The 25873-nt window shown below is 45.7% G+C and overlaps 1 protein-coding gene across 1 annotated transcript in view; it reads left to right on the plus strand.

Moving 5' to 3' along the window:
• The first annotated feature begins 835 nt into the window (after nt 1-835).
• Nucleotides 836-25873, plus strand: part of LOC134944170 (growth/differentiation factor 8-like) — a 36153-nt gene continuing 11115 nt past the window's right edge. Inside the window, exons 1-2 of the mRNA XM_063932745.1 lie at nt 836-1335; nt 14347-14711. Of these exons, the coding sequence (XP_063788815.1) occupies nt 972-1335; nt 14347-14711 (729 nt within the window). The 5' untranslated portion in view covers nt 836-971. The remainder of the gene's footprint in view (nt 1336-14346; nt 14712-25873) is intronic.

Raw genomic sequence — 25873 nt, forward strand, 5'->3', positions numbered from 1 at the left:
TCCTGTCAGTCACCTTGCAATCGCCTGTGCAATCACTTTTCTCGCACCATCCCGGCACTGCCTGGAATTCCACGGTGCTGCGGACCAACGCGTCTGCGCATTGCGGTGCATACTTATGCGCAGTACAGACCTGATCGCAGGCTGTACGAAAACGCAGCCTAGTGATCAGGTCTGAATTAGGCCCTGTACTACTAAGGTACTTAAGCAAAGTGTAAGACATTTATGTGACGGGAAACAGTCCTGAGTGAGGGGGATGTCAGAGGGGAATGTGCTCCCTTGCTGTCTCCTCTCTCTGTATGCAGTAACCCCGGTGGGATGACATCACTGCACTTGCACAACCCGGTGCAACACACTGTATTGAGTGTCATGGTTTTGTACAACCGTACAGCGCTTAGCGCCTCAGGTGAGGCCCAATATTACCTGCATTACCGCTCTTGTGGCTACCGCCAGAGACCGCTGTTATCACTGTGTGTCCACCGCTGTTACCAATAAACCTGCAAGCCTGGTCCTGATCATCTGTGTGTACCAACCTCCATTTCACATTCCACTAGTACTGTACGCACCCTGGTTCCACCAATAGGTCAGACGAACAGATTTTCCTTTATACAGGAGTCATACTTTCTGCTCTAATCCGTACATTTAAATATCCTGTGCACAAATGTTTCCTGTGTGTTATGCAAAAGAAACTCATGTTCTCCCAACCAGCAAACTGCCGTGGCAGCAGCACTACCTACAGGGTTCTGCAGAAGGCTCTGCAGGCTGAATGAATTGTTTATGTAGAAGCCAATCATTGATTCTGATGATGCAAGCGTAACCTAAGTTGCAGTATAAAAGTACAGATGGGCTAAGTTGATTTATTAGTGTGACAGGTTCCACTTCTACCCTTCACTGTAGCAAGGAGTCCTGTGACTCCCATGCCACAACGTGCGGAGAAGGAAACACAAAATATTTCACTTTGACCAGATGAGAAAATGCTAAAGGCAGGTGCTTGTGGTTCTGTTTACCTGTGCCTCCTACTACTGCTTCCTGCAGTGCTACCGGACAGCAGCAACCAGGCGGCTGACAAGGGCGTCCTGTGCAGCTCGTGCACCTGGAGGCAGAACAGCAAGACTTCCAGGTTAGAAGCCATAAAAGCCCAGATACTGAGCAAGCTGCGGCTGGAGAATGCACCCAACATCAGCAAGGAGGGTCTAAGAAATATCTTGCCCAAAGCACCGCCGCTGCAAGACCTAATAGACCAGCATGACGTCCAAAGAGACTCAGCAGGTGAGGGGTCCGTAGAAGAGGACGATTACCATGCCACCACCGAAACAGTTATTATAATGCCAACCGAACGTAAGTAAAGATTAATTGCATTATATATTTATTTAAATGTGCAGTAAGTCATAGCATACAGGGTAAAAATGTACAAATAAATGTATTAATGTTCTTCACTAAATAAAATAGATACGGAAAATATACAGATGGAGCCAACTTTATCTTGGCCTTTAATAGGATTAACTGAGAAAGGGCAGTCGGGCTTAATCCCCTGCTGTAATGATTTAGGGGGACATTTACTAAACAGTGATAAAAGTGGAGAAGTGAGCCAGTGGAGAAGTTGCCCATGTCAACCAATCAGATACTCTGTACATTTTTCTAGTATGCAAATTATAAATGTTACGTCGATGCTGATTGGTTGCCATGGGCAACTTCTCCACTGGCTCACTTCTCCACATTTATCACTGCTTAGTACATGTCCCCCTTAAGCCCCTGCTGTATTGTTCTCTGTATTGTATTGCAGCTGAAAACAATAGATGAAGGGTTTATGCTAATAAACTATGGTGTGCCTAGGCGCAGCAGAGAAGCCAAGATAAACCTGGCTCCATCTGTATGAGCAAATCAAAGTAATTAGTAGTTTGTCGGATTGGAATCTACATGGAATCTATTATGGGTAATTCTGGGGGCTTTGGGTTTTTTAAGCTAAAGGTGTTTGGTAATTTGGCTAGAATCTGATAAAACACGTTTATAGCATGACCCCTGCTTTCTACACGCTACCACTGTCATGTTCAACATGCTTAATGCATCTTCTCAGAATAACTGCGGAATGGAACACACAAGGGGTTGTGTGTGTGTGTCTATAGCAAAACCACAGAACATGAGCGTTATATTATAATTGGTTTCCCCTTTCTAGTGTTCAAACCCTTCTGAGCGGTCTGTATAAGACATTTTGGGGCAGATGTATTAAGCCTGGAGAAGAGATAAAGAAGAAATAAAGCAGTGATAAGCGCAAGGTGATAACGCACCAGCCAATCATTGCGGATTTGAAAATGACAGTTAGGAGCTGGTTGGCTGGTGCGTTATCACCTTGCACTTATCACTTCTTTATCACTTCTCCAGGCTTAATACATCTGCCCCTTTATCCTGCGCTTTCATTTAATTTCCCTCTTTTGCAATGACGGATGCCTTACCCCAGGGAGCCGACCCTTCTCCAATCCCAAAATGCAGCATTCGGCAGGATTAAGGGGCACTGTACTAAGCAGTGATAACAGTGGAGAAGTGAGCCAGTGGAGAAGTTGCCCATGGCAACCAATCAGCATTGACGTAACATTTATAATTTGCATACTATAAAAGTATACAGAGCAGCTGATTGATTGCCGTAGGCAGCTTCTTCACTGGCTCACTTCTCCACTTTTAACACTGCTTAGTAAATGTGCCCCTGATTCTCTAGGGATAGTTACATGCTGAATTAAAAGAAAATTCACTGAATGTGTGCCATTAAATATATCCACCCAAATGTACGTGTGACGTCAGCCACAACCTGTCATTGGTCAGGCTGCTGCATTCATCCAGCTGTGGGAATCGATGAAAAAGATTAGAATAAAAACAAATTGCGTAAATCGGCGCCTGAAGATCCGCGGCGGTATCAGTCTCAGCAATAACATCATATGATAAAGGATTTGAGCGGTCTGTAAGCTATGCTGGAGTGGGAAAGCGATCATTTATAACAACGCCGGATAATAGCTGCGCATGTTTGCCTGCGTTAGTCGCAAATCAGCGTGCGTTTGCACCAGCCCTATCCTTGTCTGAATGTGCGCAGAATTCCAGAGCGCGACTCTGATCTGTCCAGATGCATATCTCCGCCTTGGGCACATGATTAGTGTATAATATTACAGATGTGGCTGCTGTCCCGCGGCTCTGAAACAGGCGCACATGTCGGTCTTGTATCTGATACACACTGGTGTAAATGTTCCAATTACATAGCCCAAACATGTTGAATGGAAGTAGATTTATTTACTGTATGTGTAATGAAAATTATTCCTTTGGGGGTATCCAATTACCCGCGATAGTGCAGCGGGCGCAAAAAAACGGGTGGGTTTCTTTGCATTTTTTTAATCTCCTATCCAATTAAGTCCTGTGAAAAACACCAGTTTTTCGTGTAAAAATACACAGTATGTAATATTGCAGGTCTAGGGGGCACTTATCGCAGATTATTCTTTGCGTGCATAATTCCTGATACATGGGGGAGGAGTGTGCTGCATTGGGGCTAATTGGATAGCGCCCCCGGCGAACCAATTAGCTGCGGTAAATTATTGCGGTTAATTGGATACCCCACCACCACCACCTTTATCTCCTAGAATGACTGTGGAGTCTTGTTTATGGTTGTAAATATAGTTGATTGCATTGTGCCATCATGCTGTACTGTGATAAGCAATGGGTCTGTTTAACAAGCCTTGGGGAGAGATAAAGTAGACAGAGATAAAGTACCAGTCTATCAGCTCCTGTCATGTTACAGGCTGTGTTTGAAAAATGACAGGAGCCGGCTGGTTAGCACTTTATCGCTCTCTACTTTATCTATTTGGACAGCACGGATGGTGTAATGGTTAGTATTACTTCCTCACAGCACTGAGGTCATGGGTTCGATTCCCACCATGGCTCTAACTGTGTGGAGTTTGTATATTCTCTCCGTACCTGCGTGGGTTTCCTCCGGGTACTCCGGTTTCCTCCCACAATCCAAATATATACTGGTAGGTTAATTGGATCCCAACAAAAAATGACTGATGTGAATGGGCAAATACTCTCTGTAAAGTGCTGCGGAATATGTGTGCGCTATATAAATAACTGGTAATAAATAATAAATACATCTCTCTCCACTTTATCTCTCTAAAAGGCTTAGTAAATAGACCCTTATACTTACGGTATCTATCTCTGATTACCGCTATTGGATTACGGAGACATCTATCAATGCTACTGCAGTATCGCTTTAAGGAAAGCTAAAAGGGGAACAGTTTTAAATCATATCTTGTTGAGTAACATTGGAAGTCTTAGAAATGGAATGTATCCGTTATCTTGGCAGGAGAGTCAGCTGCTTATATATAATACAAGTCTAAGTGATAATGCCTTTCTATTCAAAGCATCTATAACGCACTTATCATGCAGCAGGAAATATATGCCGCAGCAATTTGGACTTTACATAACTTTATGGCCATAACTCATTTTATGATTTTATAGAGGTGACGGGCAGCAGCTGTGGCAGCCTGTAGTGCCACACTGTGTACGCAGACTTTGTTACCTTACATACAGAACTATCTGTGATTCTTAGAAACAGGTAACTCGATGTGTAAGCCTGCGCTGGCCGCCATCCAAGGCCTCAGCCCTTCTCCGTTTCACTACCAATTATAGGCACGACAAACGTATTTTATTGGAAGTTGTAATGGAAAGGCAAGTGTGCAAGGGTGCAAGTGTGGGAATGTGCACGTGTGTATAGACAGCTAGATTCTGCTTTATTTCTGCACATATTCTGCTGTCTGACATAAATAATATTACTAAGTCAGGTGAAGACAAATATACAGAATTGAATTACTTTACCGTCTGTTGCCTTAAACAATGGGGGTCATTCCGAGTTGTTCGCTCGCAAGCTGCTTTTAGCAGCTTTGCACACGCTAAGCCGCCGCCTACTGGGAGTGAATCTTAGCTTCTTAAAACTGCGAACGAAAGATTCGCAATATAGCGAAAAGACATCTCTGTGCAGTTTCTGAGTAGCTCGAGACTTACTCGGCATCTGCGATCAGTTCAGTGCTTGTCGTTCCTGGTTTGACGTCATAAACACACCCAGCGTTCGCCCAGACACTCCTCCGTTTCTCCAGCCACTCCCGCGTTTTTCCCAGAAACGGTAGCGTTTTTTCGCACACACCCATAAAACGGCCAGTTTCCGCCCAGAAACACCCACTTCCTGTCAATCACATTACGATCACCAGAACGAAGAAAAAACAGTGAGTAAAAAACCTAACTGCATAGCAAATTTACTTTGCGCAGTCGCACTGCGGACATTGCGCATGCGCACTAAGCGGAAAATCGCTGCGATGCGAAAAAATTTACCGAGCGAACAACTCGGAATGACCCCCAATATCTGCTTAAGATCGATTTCTCAAAGTACAATGGGCCTAATTCAGACCGCTGCTGTGCGGCCCATTATCGATTAACTGCACATGCGTATGGATTGTAATGCTCAGGCGTGACGCCAAACAGCAAAACAATCCGGCTGTTTTTTTTATCGCTAGACGAACGCAGGCTGATTGACAGGAAGCGGACATTTGTGGGTGGTAACTGCCCGTTTTCTGGGAGTGTCAGGAAAAACGCAGCCGTTCCCAAACGTTTTCAGGGCGGGTGTGTGACGTCAGCTCCGGCCCCCATCAGCCTGTTTGTATCGCACTGTAGGAGCAAGTCCCGGGCTACACACAGACGGCACAGACTGGTAAAAATCATTCGATGGTGAGTGAGTTGCGAACGGATTTGCAGATGTCCGCTGTCTGGTGAAGTTTTAGCACGGCGTATGCATGCACTCGCACACTTGCACAGGGCGGGTTTTCACTCTCTATGGGCGGCCACAGGCAAACGCAAGGGGGGTTTCCAGTTGCTTTAAAACCCCCCTCCTCTTGGCAAGTGGCTCAAATTATGGCAACAATAGCAATGGTATATAATATGATTATTAGAGCTGCTGCCACATCATGCAGTTTAAGGGACATGCCCAGTGGTAGCAGCTTTTTCTACCAAGTTTGCTGTATGTGTGGATCTGAGTCTTCAGTCAGTGCACTGGACCAGAGAGTAACTACCAAGAAGAAGAGACAGGAGCCTTACAATGACGTGGGAGAATGTGTGCTTAGACAGTGCAGCATTATTATGGATCTATTATGTTTGTGTATCTATTTATTATAATATGTTTGAACTTTTCCTGACCACTTATTTATATTTTTTAAATTTGTTTGATACAGCCTACACTACACACCATTTATAGTGTTAAATATTGATACTGTATTCCATACAGTATCCAGTGTAGAAATAGACCGATGTTTACATTAATGTCTATGGTCGTTACTGGGTTCTCCTACCACTCCCCCAGACTCCCGCACTTGCTCCAATGTTTAGCATTTGGAAACCCCCTTCTAGAAATCTTGCGTTTGCCACTGGCGGCGGCTATCTGATCGCAGACCTCTGCAAAAACGCACAGCAGAGATCAGGTCTGAATTAGGCCCAGTGTCCTCTGATCTCAGCCAAAATGGAAAATGAAACTTGATTTGAAACAGGCATTGAAATCATTTGGCACCGGGTTCTTCACATCTATCTTCAGGCCCATTGGCAGAAGAAACCAGAGCATAAATTATGGACAGTTTCTAGCTGGCAAATTTTGTTTATTTTTGGACAAATCCAAATTGAATCTTCAAAGCAGGGGCGTAACGAAAACTTTTTGGCCCCATAGCAGCATTTGAAGGGGACCACAATTCTTCTAGTTAGACATCCCTTTCCACAGTTACTTTATGTTTCATAGTAGTATCTTACAGTAGTTCATTTTATGTCCTATTATACCTATATTTCTACTCTATTGTGCTGTCCTAGTTCACTTTATGCCCAATCGTAGTGCCCAGTTCATTTTATGTCCCATAGTAGTGAAATAGGTCACATTATGCCACACAATGCCCCAAGTTGATATTGTGCCACATTCTAGTGCCCCAGTTCACATTATGCCACAGTGTCTCATTTCACATTATGCCTTAGTGCCACCTGCTCATACTTTGCCCCATTCTAGTGCAAATTCACATTATGCCATGTTGCATTGACCCCTGCTCATATTATGCCACACAGTGCCCCCTGCCCATATTATGCCACACAGTGCCCCCTGCTCATATTATGCCACACAGTGCGCCCTGCTCATATTATGCCACACAGTGCCCCCTGCTCATATTATGCCACACAGTGCCCCCTGCTCATATTATGCCACACAGTGCCCCCTGCTCATATTATGCCACACAGTGCCCCTGCTCATATTATGCCACACAGTGCGCCCTGCTCATATTATGCCACACAGTGCCCCCTGCTCATATTATGCCACACAGTGCCCCCTGCTCATATTATGCCACACTAAATCAGTCATATTATGCCATATGTCACAATTATAGCCCTTACCCCAATATCAGAAAGCTTACCAGATGCTGATAGCCGTAGTGGGTGAGGAGGAAGGGTCACCAAAGACAAAAATGGTGGCCATGCACTGTGTTTGGAGGAGGGGCCATGCACTGTGTTAGTGGGAGGGGCCATGCACTGTGTTAAGAGGAAGGGCCATGCACTGTATTAGGAGGAGGGGCCATGCACTGTTAGTGGGAGGGGTCATGCACTGTTAGTGGGAGGGGCGTGCACTGTATTAGTTGTAGGGTTTATGCACTGTGTTAGGAGAAAGGGCCATGCACTGTATTAGGAGGAGGGGCCATGCACTGTATTAGGAGGAGGGGCCATGCACTGTTAGTGGGAGGGGCATGCACTGTATTAGTGGGAGGGGTTATGCACTGTGTTAGGAGGAGGGGCCATGCACTGTGTTAGGAGGAGGGGCCATGCACTGTGTTAGTGGAAGGGGCCATGCATTGTTTTAGGAGGAGGGGCCATTCACTGTGTTAGGAGGGGTCATGCACTTTGTCATTGATCTGTATGGTTCCTACAAGGGGACAGGGATTGATTGAATTACTTTTTCAGCTGTAGTAAATGCATTGCTGCGCTAATAATACAATTCTTTTCTCCCAGTAGGACTCTGAGGGGGAGATTTACTAATATTTATTAACAGTTTCTTATATACTGCAGCATATTCTGTTGCGCTTTACAATTTATGTATCAAACCTCTATCAAATCAGCTTCTGTCATTTTCTAAATAAATTATAGCTAGACGCTGATTGGTTGCTGTGGGCAACTTCTCCACTATCTCTCTCAAAGGTTTGATACATCTGTGCCAAAGTGCATTACATTTGCAGACGGGCATAGCTGTAGTGATTGCAGGTGGGTGCTGCTTGATATGAAGCTGGAGCCTTTGGAGGCTGCACCCAGCTCACACCCAGCACCTGATTGGCCAACCAGAGGTAGATTAGTAATAGTCTCACCGAAATGCTCAATTTTATTTTTGTACAAAGGGGCTTTAATGTGGAAGTGGCACAGTCCGTGGCTCACTGCCACCTAGAGTATTTAATTCCTCTCCTTGCAGTGCATGAGGGCCCCCAACACAATTCTTCCCATCACTTCCTGTCTGGAAGCCCCTTCTCCTCACGCCCTGGAGTTCCAAGCAACAATTAGCATCTGTTAATTTGACTGATATCAGGTTTGTTTCTATTTATGTATGGCATAAGGTGAACCTGCATCTTACTATGGGGCATTAACTGGACTAAGGCACTACTAAGGGGCATAAAATGAACAATGACACTACTGTGGGGCACAAACTGAACTAGGGCACTACTATGGGGCATAACATGAACTAGGGCACTACTATGGGGCATACAGTGAACTAGGGCACTACTATGGGACATAAAATGAACTAGGGCACTACTATGGGGCATACAATGAATTAGGGCACTACTATGGGGCATAACATGAACTAGGGCACTACTATGGGGCATACAGTGAACTAGGGCACTACTATGGTGCATACAATGAACTAGAGCACTACTATGGGGCATACAATGCACTATGGCACTAATATGGGGCATAAAATGAACCAGGGCACTACTATGGAGGATAAAATGAACTAGGGCACTACTATGGGGCATAAAATGAACTAGGGCACTACTATGTGGCATAACATGAACTAGGGCACTACTATGGGGCATACAATGAACTAGGGCACTAATATATGGCATAAAATGAACTAGGGCACTACTATGGGGCATTAACTGAACTAGGGCACTACTATGGGACATTAATTGAACTAGGGTACTACTGTGGGGCACAAAATGAACTAGGGCACTACTATGGGGGATAAAATGAACTAGGGCACTACTATGGTACATACAATTAACTAGGGTACTACTATGGGGCATTAACTGAACTAGGGCACTACTATGGGGCATAACATGTACTAGGGCACTACTATGGGGCATACAATGAACTATGGCACTACTGTGGAGCATAATATGAACTAGGGCACTATGGGGCATAAAATGAAGCAGTGAACTACTATGGGGCATAAAATGAACTAGGGCACTACTATGGGACATTAACTAAACTAGGGCACTACTATGGGGCATTAACTGAACCAGGGCACTACTATGGGGCTTAAAATGAACTAGGGCACTACTATGGGACATACAATGAACTAGAGCACTACTGTGGGGCATAAAATGAACTAGGGCACTACTATGGCGGATAAAATGAACTAGGGCACTACTATGGGGCATAAAAGGAACTAAGGCACTACTATGGGGCATACAATGAACTAGGTCACTACTATGGGGCATAAAATGATCTAAAGCACTACTATGGGGCATTAACTGAACCAGGGCACTACCATGTAGGAATAAAATGAACTAGAGTGCTACTATGGGGCATACAAGGAACTAGGGCATAGCTATGGGACATAAAATGATCTAGGGCACTACTATGGGACATAAAATGAATTAGGGCACTACTATGGGGCATAATGTCAACTAGGGTGCTACTATGGAATATAAAATGAACTAGGGCGCTACTATTGGGCATAAAAGGAACTATGGCACTACTATGGGGCATAAAATGAACTAGGACACTACTATGGGGCATTAACTGAATTAGGGCACTACTATGAGGCATAAAATGATCTAGGGCACTACTATGGGGCATAAAATTATCTAGGGCAGGCATTCCCAACCACGGTCCTCAAGGCACACCAACAGTGCAGGTTTTAGTGATATCCAGGCTGCAGCACAGGTGGTTAAATCAAAATAACTGAGGTACTAATTAAGTCACCTGTGCTGAAGCTTGGACATCACTAAAACCTGCACTGTTAGTGTGCCTCGAGGACCGTGGTTGGGAATGCCTGATCTAGGGTATTACTATGGGGCATAAAATGAACTAGGGCACTACAATGGGGCATTAACTGAACTAGGGCACTACTATGGGCCATGCAATGAACTATGGCACTAATATGGGGCATACAATGAACCAGGGCACTACTATGGGGGATAAAATGAACTAGGGCACTACTATGGGGCATAAAATGAACTAGGGCATTACTATGGGGCATAAGAGTAACTAGGGTACTACTATGGGGCATTAACTGAACTAGGGCACTAATATGGGGCATAACATATACTAGGGCACTACTATGGAGCATACAATGAACTATGGCCCTACTATAGGGCTTATAATGAACTAGGGCACTTTTATCGGACATTAACTGAAATAGGGCACTACTATGGGGGATTAACTGAACTAGGGCACTACTATGGGGCATACAATGAACTATGGCACTAATATGGAGCATAAAATGAACTAGGGCACTACTATGGGGATAAAATTAACTAGGGCACTACTATGGGGCATAAAACAAACTAGAGCACTACTATAGGGCATAAAACGAACTAGGGCACTACTATGGGGCATTAACTGAACTAGGGCACTACTATGGGGCATACAGTAAACTATAACACTACTATGGAGCATAAAATTAACTAGGGCACTACTATGGGGATAAAATGAACTAGGGCACTACTATGGGGCATAAAATGAACTAGGGCACTACTATGGGGGATAAAAAGAACTAGGGCACTACTATGGGGCATAAAATGAACTAGAGCACTACTATGGGGCATAAAATGAACTTGGGCACTACTATGGGGCATAAAATGATCTAGGGCACTACTATAGGACATAAAATGAACTAGAGCACTACTATGATGCATTAAATGAACTAGGGCACTACCATGTGTGAATAAAATGAACTTGGGTGCCTCTATGGGGCATACAAGGAACTAGGGCGCAACTATGGGGCATAAAATTATCTAGGGTGCTACTATGGAGCATAGAATGAACTAGGGCACTACTATGGGGCATAAAATGATCTAGGGCACTACTATGGAGCATAAAATGAACTATGGCACTACTATGGGGCATAAAATGAACTAGGACACTACTATGGGGCATTAACTGAATTAGGGCACTACTATGGGGCATAAAATGAACTAGGACACTACTATGGGGCATTAACTGAATTAGGGCACTTCTATGGGGCATAAAATAAACTAGGGCACTACTATAGGGCATAAAATGATCTAGGGCACTACTATGGGGCGTAAAATTATCTAGGGTATTACTATGGGGCATAAAATGAACTAGGGCACTACAATTGGGCATTAACTGAACTAGGGCACTACTATGGGCCATACAATGAACTATGGCACTAATATGGGGCATAAAATTAACCAGGGCACTTCTATGGAGGATAAAATGAACTAGGGCACTAATATGGGGCATAAAATGAACTAGGGCATTACTATGGGGCATAAGAGTAACTAGGGTACTACTATGGGGCATTAACTGAACTAGGGCACTAATATGGGGCATAACATGTACTAGGGCACTACTATGGAGCATACAATGAACTATGGCCCTACTATGGGGCTTATAATGAACTAAGGCACCACTGTCGGACATTAACTGAAATAGGGCACTACTATGGGGGATTAACTGAACTAGGGCACTACAATGGGGCATACAATGAACTATGGCACTACTATGGAGCATAAAATGAACTAGGGAACTACTATGGGGATAAAATGAACTAGGGCACTACTATGGGGCATAAAATGAACTAGGGCACTACTATGGGGGATAAAAAGAACTAGGGCACTTCTATGGGGCATAAAATGAACTAGAGCACTACTATGGGGCATAAAATGAACCAGGGCACTACTATGGGGCATACAATGAACTAGGGCACTACTATGGGGCATAAAATGAACTAGGGCACTACTATGGGACATAAAATGAACTAGAGCACTACTATGATGCATTAAATTAACTAGAGTGCTACTATGGGGATAAAATGAACTAGGGCACTACTATGAGGCATAAAATGAACTAGAGCACTACTATGGGGCATAAAATGAACCAGGGCACTACTATGGGGCATAAAATGAACTAGGGCACTACTAAGGGGCTTATAATGAACTAGGGCACCACTGTCGGACATTAACTGAAATAGGGCACTACTATGGGGGATTAACTGAACTAGGGCACTACAATGGGGCATACAATGAACTATGGCACTACTATGGAGCATAAAATGAACTAGGGAACTACTATGGGGATAAAATGAACTAGGGCACTACTATGGGGCATAAAATGAACTAGGGCACTACTATGGGGGATAAAAAGAACTAGGGCACTTCTATGGGGCATAAAATGACCTAGCGCACTACTATGGGGCATAAAATGAACTAGGGCACTACTATGGGACATAAAACGAACTAGGGCACTACTATGGGGCATAAAATGAACTAGGGCACTACTATGATGCATTAAATGAACTAGGGCACTACCATGTGGGAATAAAATGAACTAGGGTGCTACTATGGGGCATACAAGGAACTAGGGCACAACTATGGGGCATACAATTATCTAGGGTGCTACTATGGAGCATAGAATGAACTAGGGCACTACTATGGGGCATAAAATGATCTAGGGCACTACTATGGAGCATAAAATGAACTATGGCACTACTATGGGGCATAAAATGAACTAGGACACTACTATGGGGCATTAACTGAATTAGGGCACTACTATGGGGCATAAAATGAACTAGGGCACTACTATGATGCATTAAATGAACTAGGGCACTACCATGTGGGAATAAAATGAACTAGGGTGCTACTATGGGGCATACAAGGAACTAGGGCACAACTATGGGGCATACAATTATCTAGGGTGCTACTATGGAGCATAGAATGAACTAGGGCACTACTATGGGGCATAAAATGATCTAGGGCACTACTATGGAGCATAAAATGAACTATGGCACTACTATGGGGCATAAAATGAACTAGGACACTACTATGGGGCATTAACTGAATTAGGGCACTACTATGGGGCATAAAATGAACTAGGGCACTACTATGATGCATTAAATGAACTAGGGCACTACCATGTGGGAATAAAATGAACTAGGGTACTACTATGGGGCATACAAGGAACTAGGGCACAACTATGGGGCATACAATTATCTAGGGTGCTACTATGGAGCATAGAATGAACTAGGGCACTACTATGGGGCATAAAATGATCTAGGGCACTACTATGGAGCATAAAATGAACTATGGCACTGTCTACTATGGGGCATAAAATGAACTAGGACACTACTATGGGGCATTAACTGAATTAGGGCACTACTATGGGGCATAAAATGAACTAGGACACTATTATGGGGCATTAACTGAATTAGGTCACTACTATGGGGCATAATGTCAACTAGGGAACTTTCATGGTTCATAAAATAAAGAACCTCTGTGTAAGCATTGAAGGCCTCTTCAAAATGTTGCCATAGGGCCCACAAAGTTCTAGTTACAACAACTCCGACTGGAGATAAGGAACAAACTCACGGTGTCTCAGGGCCCACTTTAATTTTAATTGCTAACAAGACAAGTTTACCGACTCAGTGTCTGTGAGCCTGATTCAGAGATGACCGCTATGGAAATGTATTGAGACGCCCACTGGCGGCTTTGCAGATCCAAGTAACTGCGTAGATGCTCTGATAATTGATCATCTGAGCAAACTTACGGTCAAGCAGAATGGGCGCCAGAACTGAAACGCTAGCGCCATATTTTCTGCATACGGTATTGCAGTTGTAGACATGCCCCAAAAACAGTCGCAACACGTCTGCATTTTTGACGCCACTCCCCATAACCATCCCCAAACGGTCTGAGTTCGGCAGGCATCCCGCACAGCAAACGAACGCGGATGTCATTACATCCAGCCCAATGAGCTGGATAAAATGTGAGTTGTAGTACTTACGTAGCAAATTGTTGCTGTTTATGGACGTTACGGCGTGCTCTGTAACTTACGGTGTTTGTGTTCCTTACATTACAGCTGAGATTACGACTGCAGCCGCCGAGAAGACAAAATGTTGCTTTTTCAAATTGAGCTCTAAGATCCAGCTGAGTAAAATATCGAAGGCGCAGCTCTGGATATATTTAAAGTCTGTCCAAAAGCCTACAACAGTTGTTGTACAAATCTTGAGACTCATTAAGCCCTTGAATGATGGTACAAGACACACTGGAATCCGAGCATTAAAACTTGAGATGAATCCAGGCCCTGGAACTTGGCAGAGCATCGATGTGAAAACTGTGCTGCAGAACTGGCTGAGGCAACCTGAATCCAATCTCGGCATTGAAATTAAAGCGTTTGATGGGAATGAAGACAATCTAGCGGTGACCAACAGCGACAGTGGGCTGGTAGGTTTTTGTGTGACCATTAGCACTATTTCAACGTCTTTTATTTTCCTTCTCTTCCTACAGAAACCCATCCCCCTCACTCCCCGAACATCCAGCTCAAAGATATTGGCCCTTTTTCCGAGTTGATCGCTCGCTGACGTTTTCCGCAGCGCAGCGATCAGGTTAGTACTGCGCATGTGTATGCACCGCAATGCGCACGCACATCGTATGGGTACAAACAGCATCGTTGCTGCGCAATGCTTCTAGTGACGAATCCATTCGCACAACCGATCGCAAGGAGATTGACAGGAAGAAGGCGTTTGTGGGTGTCAACTGACCGTTTTCTGGGAGTGGTAGGGAAAACACAGGCGTGTCCAGGCGTTTGCAGGGCGGGTGTCTGACGTCAATTCCGGGACCGGACAGGCTGAAGTGATCGCAGCGGCTGAGTAAGTTCAGACGTACTCAGAAACTGCAAAAAAACTTTTTCGTACCGCTCGGCTGCACATGCGATTGTACACTTGCAAAGCGAAAATACACTCTCCAATGGGCGGCGACTATACGTTTGCACGGCTGCAAAAAGTAGCTAGCGAGCAATCAACTCGGAATGAGGGCCAGTGTTAACATTGAGCTACATGTTCGGTAGATGATGGATGAACAAGAACGACTTGCGGGTGTGCGCATCATTCAGCCATACACACTGGACTATATGAACGATATATTGATTATATCGTATCGTTATCATTCATATCATTAATTCATATCTGCCATTGTGCCTGACACAGAGAACAGATGATAGTAAATACCCTAAAGACACAATACATATTCTGCACTAACCTTTATAAAGACTTTGAAGAAGCTGCAGAAACTTTCATTTGTATTGGGAGTATTAGATCCAAGCATCGGCCTAACTAAGGGATTTCATGTCACGTAATCCCGTGCACCCAAAAATTAGCATTTTAGATTTCTACACTTTGGGACATAGGGGGTCATTCCGAGTTGATCGCTAGCTGCATTAGTTCGCTGTGCAGCGATGAGGCTAAAAAACGGCACTTCTGCACGTGCGGCGCAATGCGCACGCGCAATGTACTATTACAACGAACTATGTAGTTTCACACAAGGACTAGCGAAGCTTTTCAGTCGCACTGCTGGCCGCAGAGTGACTGACATGAAGGGGGCGTTTCTGGGTGTCAGCTGACCGTTTTCAGGGAGTGTTCGGAAAAACGCAGGCGTGCCAGGAAAAACGCAGGCGTGGCTAGGCACAAAAAAAAAAATTGCCACCGCTCTGTGATCCTATCGTTCGCACTTCTGCTAAGCTATAATACACTCCCAGTGGGCGGCGGCATAGCATTTGCATGGCTGTTAAAACTGCTTGCGAGCGATCAACTCGGAATGCCCACCATATTCAATGAACCATGTGGCTTCCCCCAGGAGGATAGCCTCCAGCTTTTTAATGATAAGCTCATTTCCTCCAACGTTAAACACGTAGCTAGCATGTGTAGGCTCTGGGTTAAGTGCCGGAGCTACAGGTTAATGCACTTCATGGCGGCTGCGGTAAGGGCAATTAAACTCTTACCGCGGACTTCTGTTAGCACCTCAAGAGGGTGCGAGCAGAAAACTGGGGCGTCAGCAAGGACACGGTAAGCCATGTGGCTAATTAAATAGGGTGTGGTATGGAGGGTCAACAGTAACTAGATCGACAGTGTCTAGGTCGACCATTATTAGCAGTAACTAGGTCGACAGGGTTTCTAGGTCGACAGGGTCTCTAGGTCGACATGTTCTAGGTCGACAGGTCAAAAGGTCGACATGAGTTTTTTATGTTGTTTTTTTTATGCCGTTTTCTCCGTACAGTGACTGGGAACCCCAATTAGTGCACTATGGGGGTAATTCCAAGTTGATCGCAGCAGAATTCTGTTAGCAATTGGGCAAAACCATGTGCACTGCATGGGGGGCAGATGTAACATGTGCAGAGAGAGATAGATTTGGGTGGGGTGTGTTCAATCTGCAATCTAATTTGCAGTATAAAAATAAAGCAGCCAGTATTTACCTTGCACAGAAATAAAATAACCCACCCAAATCTAACTCTCTCTGCAAATGTAATATCTGCCCCCCCCCCTTCCCTGCAGTGCACATGGTTTTGCCCAACTGCTAAATAATTTCCTGCTGAGATCAACTTGGAATTACCCCCTATGTCCGCTCGCCATGCTTCGGGCAAGGTGCTTCGCACCGCTACCGCTGCGCTAGGCCCATGTTACTATTCCCAATCGTAGCGTGGATTGTTAAGTATGACAAAGTTCCAAAAAATTTTTTTTTACAAAAAAATGTTGACCTTTTGACCTGTCGACATAGAGACCCTGTCGACCAATAGTGGTCAACCTAGTTACTGTCGACCTAGAGACCAGATACCAATTAAATCCACTCCCTAATGCCTTATGGGATCCGGATTGAAAGTCGACAGTAACTAGGTCGACAATGTCTAGGTCGACCTCTATTGGTCGACAGTAACTAGGTCGACAGGGTGTCTAGGTCGACGGGGTCTTTAGGTCGACATGTTCTAGGTCGACAGGTCAAAAGGTCGACATGAGTTTTTCACAATTTTTTTTCTTTTTTTTTTACCTTTTCATACTTAACGATCCACGTGGACTACGATTGGAACGGTAATATGTGCCGAGCGAAGCGGTAGCGGAGCGAAGGCACCATGCCCGAAGCATGGCGAGCGAAGCGAGCCATGCGAGGGGACGCGGTGCACTAATTGGGGTTCCCGGTCACTCTACGAAGAAAACAACACCAAAATAACATTAAAAACTCGATAGTGGTCGACCTAGACATTGTCGACCTAGTTACTGTCGACTTTCAATACCACACCCATGCCTTATAAGGGAGGGGAGTTTGGGAGTTCTCCTCTCTGAGTAGGAAGTGCCGGGTGGCCTGCAGCAGATGGGGCTGAAGACTAAAAGGCCCTACACACTGGCCGATAATCCTCAAAGATATGAACGATCTCGTTCATTATTGAACAAGATAACGTTCATATCTTTGAGTGTGGGGGCACCAGCGATGAACGATGCGCGGCCCCGCGCTCGTTCACGCTGGTGTCCCGTCGGCTGTGCATGCAGGCCAATATGGACGATCTCGTCCATATTTGCCTGCACTTGTATGGAGCCGTGGAACGGGGGGGGGGGGGAGTGAAGAAACTTCACTCCCCCCGTCACTGCCTCCCCGCCCGTCTGCCGTATCGGAGGTCGGGCAGCTCGACGGCGTATCACCATGTCTGTAGAGCCCTTAAGTTGAGGACGCAGCATCTAGAGGAGCAGGGACAGGGATGTCTCTTAATAAGAACCCTGGGGACACCTTTTATCATTTTACTATGGGTCCCCAAGTTCTAATTCTGCACGGGTAGAATTTTTGGTACAAGCAGTGTTTTTTATGATGGTACTCAGAGGTACCCCTTTTTTTTGCGGGGGGAGAGGGATTCATTTTTTATTCTTCATCAGGAAATTATCCCAGACATGTATAAAATAAACATCTGCAGGCTTACTTGGAGTGTGGAAGCCGCTATACATCTTGTACCAACTTGTAGCTGTAGGTGAGGTCAAAGGCCACGTTGCCAGATCATGGATTTGTGCTAATGCAGTCATGATCCAACCGTTCCCCAGACGTATATCCATACTGTGGGGGGGCGAGTTTCACGGAATGACGCGGTTGCGCCGTTACGTCACGACGCAACCCCGTCACTCCGCGAAACTCCCCCCCCGAGTGGAGTACAGAGGGGGATCCAAGTTAGGAAGAGGGAAAAGCCGGCGCGAGGAGCGACTGGTAAGGTGAGCCGAAGAGCGGTAATCGCCTCTGTAAGTATTCTCTCTCTCTCTCTCTCTCAATGTGTAAAATGGGGACACCTGCCATAATGTGTGAAATGGGGACTCTTGCCTGCTGTAGTGTGGGGATTTAATGTATCAAGGGCATTGCGGTGTGTGGCATAATATGGTGCAGGGGGCATTACTGTGTGGGGCTTAATATGGTAGAATTTTTTTTTCCTGTGGTGGTCGTGATCTGTTGGAGCAGGGTCAAAAACTGGATTGTGAGGTAGTCTTTTCAGACGAGGCCATGCACATTTAGATGAGGCCGCGCCACCTTGCCGGGTGCGCGCGCAAGTTGTTGTTTTTTATCTAGGTGTGGGGGGGGGCATTTTTTTATGTCATGGGGGGGCGCATTTTTAAATCTCGCACTGGGAGCCAAATTGGCAAGAAACAGCTCTGAATGACCACATGCTGCGTGTCAGGATAATGTCTGCGCCATACGGGCGCGTGGGCATAGCGCTCTCTTCTGGCGTAGCCATTCTAACATAGGACACGTCAGGTTTCTAGTCTAGAGATGAGCGGGTTCGGTTTCTCTGAATCCGAACCCGCCAGAACTTCATGGTTTTTTTCACGGGTCCGAGCAGACTCGGATCTTCCCGCCTTGCTCGGTTAACCCGAGCGCGCCCGAACGTTATCATGACGCTGTCGGATTCTCGCGAGACTCGGATTCTATATAAGGAGCCGCGCGTCGCCGCCATTTTCACACGTGCATTGAGATTGATAGGGAGAGGACGTGGCTGGCGTCCTCTCCATTTAGATTATAAGAGACTGAGAGAGATTTACTGGAGCTGACTAGGAGGAGTACTGTTACTGTAGAAGTGTAGAGACTGAGTGGAGAGAGTTTACTAGTGAGGACAGTGCAGTTTATTTAATATATCCGTTCTCTGCCTGAAAAAAGCGATACACACAGTGACTCAGTCAGTCACATACCATATCTGTGTGCACTGCTCAGGCTCAGGCCAGTGTGCTGCATCATCTATTATCTATATATAATATTATATATATCTGTCTGACTGCTCAGCTCACACAGCTTATAATTGTGGGGGAGACTGGGGAGCACTACTGCAGTGCCAGTTATAGGTTATAGCAGGAGCCAGGAGTACATAATATATTATATAGTGAGTGACCACCAGACACACAGTGCAGTTTATTTAATATATCCGTTCTCTGCCTGAAAAAAGCGATACACACAGTGACTCAGTCAGTCACATACCATATCTGTGTGCACTGCTCAGGCTCAGGCCAGTGTGCTGCATCATCTATATATATTATATATCTGTCTGACTGCTCAGCTCACACAGCTTATAATTGTGGGGGAGACTGGGGAGCACTACTGCAGTGCCAGTTATAGGTTATAGCAGGAGCCAGGAGTACATAATATATTATATAGTGAGTGACCACCAGACACACAGTGCAGTTTATTTAATATATCCGTTCTCTGCCTGAAAAAAGCGATACACACAGTGACTCAGTCAGTCACATACCATATCTGTGTGCACTGCTCAGGCTCAGGCCAGTGTGCTGCATCATCTATTATCTATATATAATATTATATATATCTGTCTGACTGCTCAGCTCACACAGCTTATAATTGTGGGGGAGACTGGGGAGCACTACTGCAGTGCCAGTTATAGGTTATAGCAGGAGCCAGGAGTACATAATATATTATATAGTGAGTGACCACCAGACACACAGTGCAGTTTATTTAATATATCCGTTCTCTGCCTGAAAAAAGCGATACACACAGTGACTCAGTCAGTCACATACCATATCTGTGTGCACTGCTCAGGCTCAGGCCAGTGTGCTGCATCATCTATATATATTATATATCTGTCTGACTGCTCAGCTCACACAGCTTATAATTGTGGGGGAGACTGGGGAGCACTACTGCAGTGCCAGTTATAGGTTATATCAGGAGCCAGGAGTACATATTATATTAAAATTAAACAGTGCACACTTTTGCTGCAGGAGTGCCACTGCCAGTGTGACTGACCAGTGACCTGACCACACTGACCACCAGTATAGTTAGTAGTATACTTATATTGTGATTGCCTGAAAAAGTTAAACACTCGTCGTGTGACTTCACTTGTGTGTTTTTTTTTTTTTTATTCTATAAAAATAAAACTCATTCTGCTGACAGACAGTGTCCAGCAGGTCCGTCATTATATAATATATAATATATACCTGTCCGGCTGCAGTAGTGATATATATATATTTTTTATATCATTTATCATCCAGTCGCAGCAGACACAGTACGGTAGTTCACGGCTGTGGCTACCTCTGTGTCTCTGCACTCGGCAGGCAGTCCGTCCATAATTGTAATACCACCTAACCGTGGATTTTTTTCATTCTTCTTTATACATACATAGTTACATAGACATCTTCTCTTTATCAACCAGTCTATATTAGCTGCAGACACAGTACAGTACGGTAGTTCACGGCTGTGGCTACCTCTGTGTCTGCACTCGGCAGGCAGTCCGTCCATAATTGTATACCACCTAACCGTGGTTTTTTTTCATTCTTCTTTATACATACATAGTTACGTAGACATCTTCTCTTTATCAACCAGTCTATATTAGCTGCAGACACAGTACAGTACGGTAGTTCACGGCTGTGGCTACCTCTGTGTCGGCACTCGGCAGCCCGTCCATAATTGTATATACCACCTAACCGTGGTTTTTTTTTCTTTCTTTATAGTCATACTAGTTACGAGTATACTATCTCTTTATCAACCAGTCTATATTAGCAGCAGACACAGTACAGTGCGGTAGTTCACGGCTGTGGCTACCTCTGTGTCGGCACTCGGCAGCCCGTCCATAATTGTATATACCACCTAACCGTGGTTTTTTTTTCTTTCTTTATACATACATACTAGTTACGAGTATACTATCTCTTTATCAACCAGTCTATATATTAGCAGCAGACACAGTACAGTGCGGTAGTTCACGGCTGTGGCTACCTCTGTGTCGGCACTCGGCAGCCCGTCCATAATTGTATATACCACCTAACCGTGGTTTTTTTTTCTTTCTTTATACATACATACTAGGTACGAGTATACTATCTCTTTATCAACCAGTCTATATATTAGCAGCAGACACAGTACGGTGCGGTAGTTCACGGCTGTGGCTACCTCTGTGTCGGCACTCGGCAGCCCGTCCATAATTGTATATACCACCTAACCGTGGTTTTTTTTTCTTTCTTTATATATACATACTAGTTACGAGTATACTATCTCTTTATCAACCAGTCTATATTAGCAGCAGACACAGTACAGTGCGGTAGTTCACGGCTGTGGCTACCTCTGTGTCGGCACTCGGCAGTCCGTCCATAATTGTATACTAGTATCCAATCCATCCATCTCCATTGTTTACCTGAGGTGCCTTTTAGTTGTGCCTATTAAAATATGGAGAACAAAAATGTTGAGGTTCCAAAATTAGGGAAAGATCAAGATCCACTTCCACCTCGTGCTGAAGCTGCTGCCACTAGTCATGGCCGAGACGATGAAATGCCAGCAACGTCGTCTGCCAAGGCCGATGCCCAATGTCATAGTACAGAGCATGTCAAATCCAAAACACCAAATATCAGTAAAAAAAGGACTCCAAAACCTAAAATAAAATTGTCGGAGGAGAAGCGTAAACTTGCCAATATGCCATTTACCACACGGAGTGGCAAGGAACGGCTGAGGCCCTGGCCTATGTTCATGGCTAGTGGTTCAGCTTCACATGAGGATGGAAGCACTCAGCCTCTCGCTAGAAAAATGAAAAGACTAAAGCTGGCAAAAGCAGTAGCACCGCAAAGAACTGTGCGTTCTTCGAAATCCCAAATCCACAAGGAGAGTCCGACTCCAATTGTGTCGGTTGCGATGCCTGACCTTCCCAACACTGGACGTGAAGAGCATGCGCCTTCCACCATTTGCACGCCCCCTGCAAGTGATGGAAGGAGCACCCGCAGTCCAGTTCCTGATAGTCAGATTGAAGATGTCAGTGTTGAAGTACACCAGGATGAGGAGGATATGGGTGTTGCTGGCGCTGGGGAGGAAATTGACCAGGAGGATTCTGATGGTGAGGTGGTTTGTTTAAGTCAGGCACCCGGGGAGACACCTGTTGTCCGTGGTAGGAATATGGCCGTTGACATGCCTGGTGAAAATACCAAAAAAATCAGCTCTTCGGTGTGGAAGTATTTCACCAGAAATGCGGACAACAGGTGTCAAGCCGTGTGTTCCCTTTGTCAAGCTGTAATAAGTAGGGGTAAGGACGTTAACCACCTCGGAACATCCTCCCTTATACGTCACCTGCAGCGCATTCATAATAAGTCAGTGACAAGTTCAAAAACTTGGGCCGACAGCGGAAGCAGTCCACTGACCAGTAAATCCCTTCCTCTTGTAACCAAGCTCACGCAAACCACCCCACCAACTCCCTCAGTGTCAATTTCCTCCTTCCCCAGGAATGCCAATAGTCCTGCAGGCCATGTCACTGGCAATTCTGACGAGTCCTCTCCTGCCTGGGATTCCTCCGATGCATCCTTGCGTGTAACGCCTACTGCTGCTGGCGCTGCTGTTGTTGCTGCTGGGAGTCGATGGTCATCCCAGAGGGGAAGTCGTAAGACCACTTTTACTACTTCCACCAAGCAATTGACTGTCCAACAGTCCTTTGCGAGGAAGATGAAATATCACAGCAGTCATCCTACTGCAAAGCGGATAACTGAGGCCTTGACATCCTGGGTGGTGAGAAACGTGGTTCCGGTATCCATCATTACTGCAGAGCCAACTAGAGACTTGTTGGAGGTACTGTGTCCCCGGTACCAAATACCATCTAGGTTCCATTTCTCTAGGCAGGCGATACCGAAAATGTACACAGACCTCAGAAAAAGAGTCACCAGTGTCCTAAAAAATGCAGCTGTACCCAATGTCCACTTAACCACGGACATGTGGACAAGTGGAGCAGGGCAGGGTCAGGACTATATGACTGTGACAGCCCACTGGGTAGATGTATGGACTCCCGCCGCAAGAACAGCAGCGGCGGCACCAGTAGCAGCATCTCGCAAATGCCAACTCTTTCCTAGGCAGGCTACGCTTTGTATCACCGGTTTCCAGAATACGCACACAGCTGAAAACCTCTTACGGCAACTGAGGAAGATCATCGCGGAATGGCTTACCCCAATTGGACTCTCCTGTGGATTTGTGGCATCGGACAACGCCAGCAATATTGTGTGTGCATTAAATCTGGGCCAATTCCAGCACGTCCCATGTTTTGCACATACCTTGAATTTGGTGGTGCAGAATTTTTTAAAAAACGACAGGGGCGTGCAAGAGATGCTGTCGGTGGCCAGAAGAATTGCGGGACACTTTCGGCGTACAGGCACCACGTACAGAAAACTGGAGCACCACCAAAAACTACTGAACCTGCCCTGCCATCATCTGAAGCAAGAAGTGGTAACGAGGTGGAATTCAACCCTGTATATGCTTCAGAGGTTGGAGGAGCAGCAAAAGGCCATTCAAGCCTATACAATTGAGCACGATATAGGAGGTGGGATGCACCTGTCTCAAGCGCAGTGGAGAATGATTTCAACGTTGTGCAAGGTTCTGATGCCCTTTGAACTTGCCACACGTGAAGTCAGTTCAGACACTGCCAGCCTGAGTCAGGTCATTCCCCTCATCAGGCTTTTGCAGAAGAAGCTGGAGACATTGAAGGAGGAGCTAACACGGAGCGATTCCGCTAGGCATGTGGGACTTGTGGATGGAGCCCTTAATTCGCTTAACAAGGATTCACGGGTGGTCAATCTGTTGAAATCAGAGCACTACATTTTGGCCACCGTGCTCGATCCTAGATTTAAAGCCTACCTTGGATCTCTCTTTCCGGCAGACACAAGTCTGCTGGGGTTCAAACACCTGCTGGTGAGTAAATTGTCAAGTCAAGCGGAACGCGACCTGTCAACAACATCTCCTCCTTCACATTCTCCCGCAACTGGGGGTGCGAGGAAAAGGCTCAGAATTCCGAGCCCACCCGCTGGCGGTGATGCAGGGCAGTCTGGAGCGACTGCTGATGCTGACATCTGGTCCGGACTGAAGGACCTGACAACGATTACGGACATGTCGTCTACTGTCACTGCATATGATTCTCTCCCCATTGAAAGAATGGTGGAGGATTATATGAGTGACCGCATCCAAGTAGGCACGTCACACAGTCCGTACTTATACTGGCAGGAAAAAGAGGCAATTTGGAGGCCCTTGCACAAACTGGCTTTATTCTACCTAAGTTGCCCTCCCACAAGTGTGTACTCCGAAAGAGTGTTTAGTGCCGCCGCTCACCTTGTCAGCAATCGGCGTACGAGGTTACATCCAGAAAATGTGGAAAAGATGATGTTCATTAAAATGAATTATAATCAATTCCTCCGTGGAGACATTGACCAGCAGCAATTGCCTCCACAAAGTACACAGGGAGCTGAGATGGTGGATTCCAGTGGGGACGAATTGATAATCTGTGAGGAGGGGGATGTACACGGTGATATATCGGAGGATGATGATGAGGTGGACATCTTGCCTCTGTAGAGCCAGTTTGTGCAAGGAGAGATTAATTGCTTCTTTTTTGGTGGGGGTCCAAACCAACCCGTCATATCAGTCACAGTCGTGTGGCAGACCCTGTCACTGAAATGATGGGTTGGTTAAAGTGTGCATGTCCTGTTTATACAACATAAGGGTGGGTGGGAGGGCCCAAGGACAATTCCATCTTGCACCTCTTTTTTCTTTTCTTTTTCTTTGCGTCATGTGCTGTTTGGGGAGGGTTTTTTGGAAGGGACATCCTGCGTGACACTGCAGTGCCACTCCTAGATGGGCCCGGTGTTTGTGTCGGCCACTAGGGTCGCTTATCTTACTCACACAGTCAGCTACCTCATTGCGCCTCTTTTTTTCTTTGCGTCATGTGCTGTTTGGGGAGGGTTTTTTGGAAGGGACATCCTGCGTGACACTGCAGTGCCACTCCTAGATGGGCCCGGTGTTTGTGTCGGCCACTAGGGTCGCTTATCTTACTCACACAGTCAGCTACCTCATTGCGCCTCTTTTTTTCTTTGCGTCATGTGCTGTTTGGGGAGGGTTTTTTGGAAGGGACATCCTGCGTGACACTGCAGTGCCACTCCTAGATGGGCCCGGTGTTTGTGTCGGCCACTAGGGTCGCTTATCTTACTCACACAGTCAGCTACCTCATTGCGCCTCTTTTTTTCTTTGCGTCATGTGCTGTTTGGGGAGGGTTTTTTGGAAGGGACATCCTGCGTGACACTGCAGTGCCACTCCTAGATGGGCCCGGTGTTTGTGTCGGCCACTAGGGTCGCTTATCTTAC

The sequence above is a fragment of the Pseudophryne corroboree genome, chromosome 7 (assembly GCF_028390025.1).
Source record: "Pseudophryne corroboree isolate aPseCor3 chromosome 7, aPseCor3.hap2, whole genome shotgun sequence".
Classification (NCBI taxonomy): Eukaryota; Metazoa; Chordata; class Amphibia; order Anura; family Myobatrachidae; genus Pseudophryne; species Pseudophryne corroboree.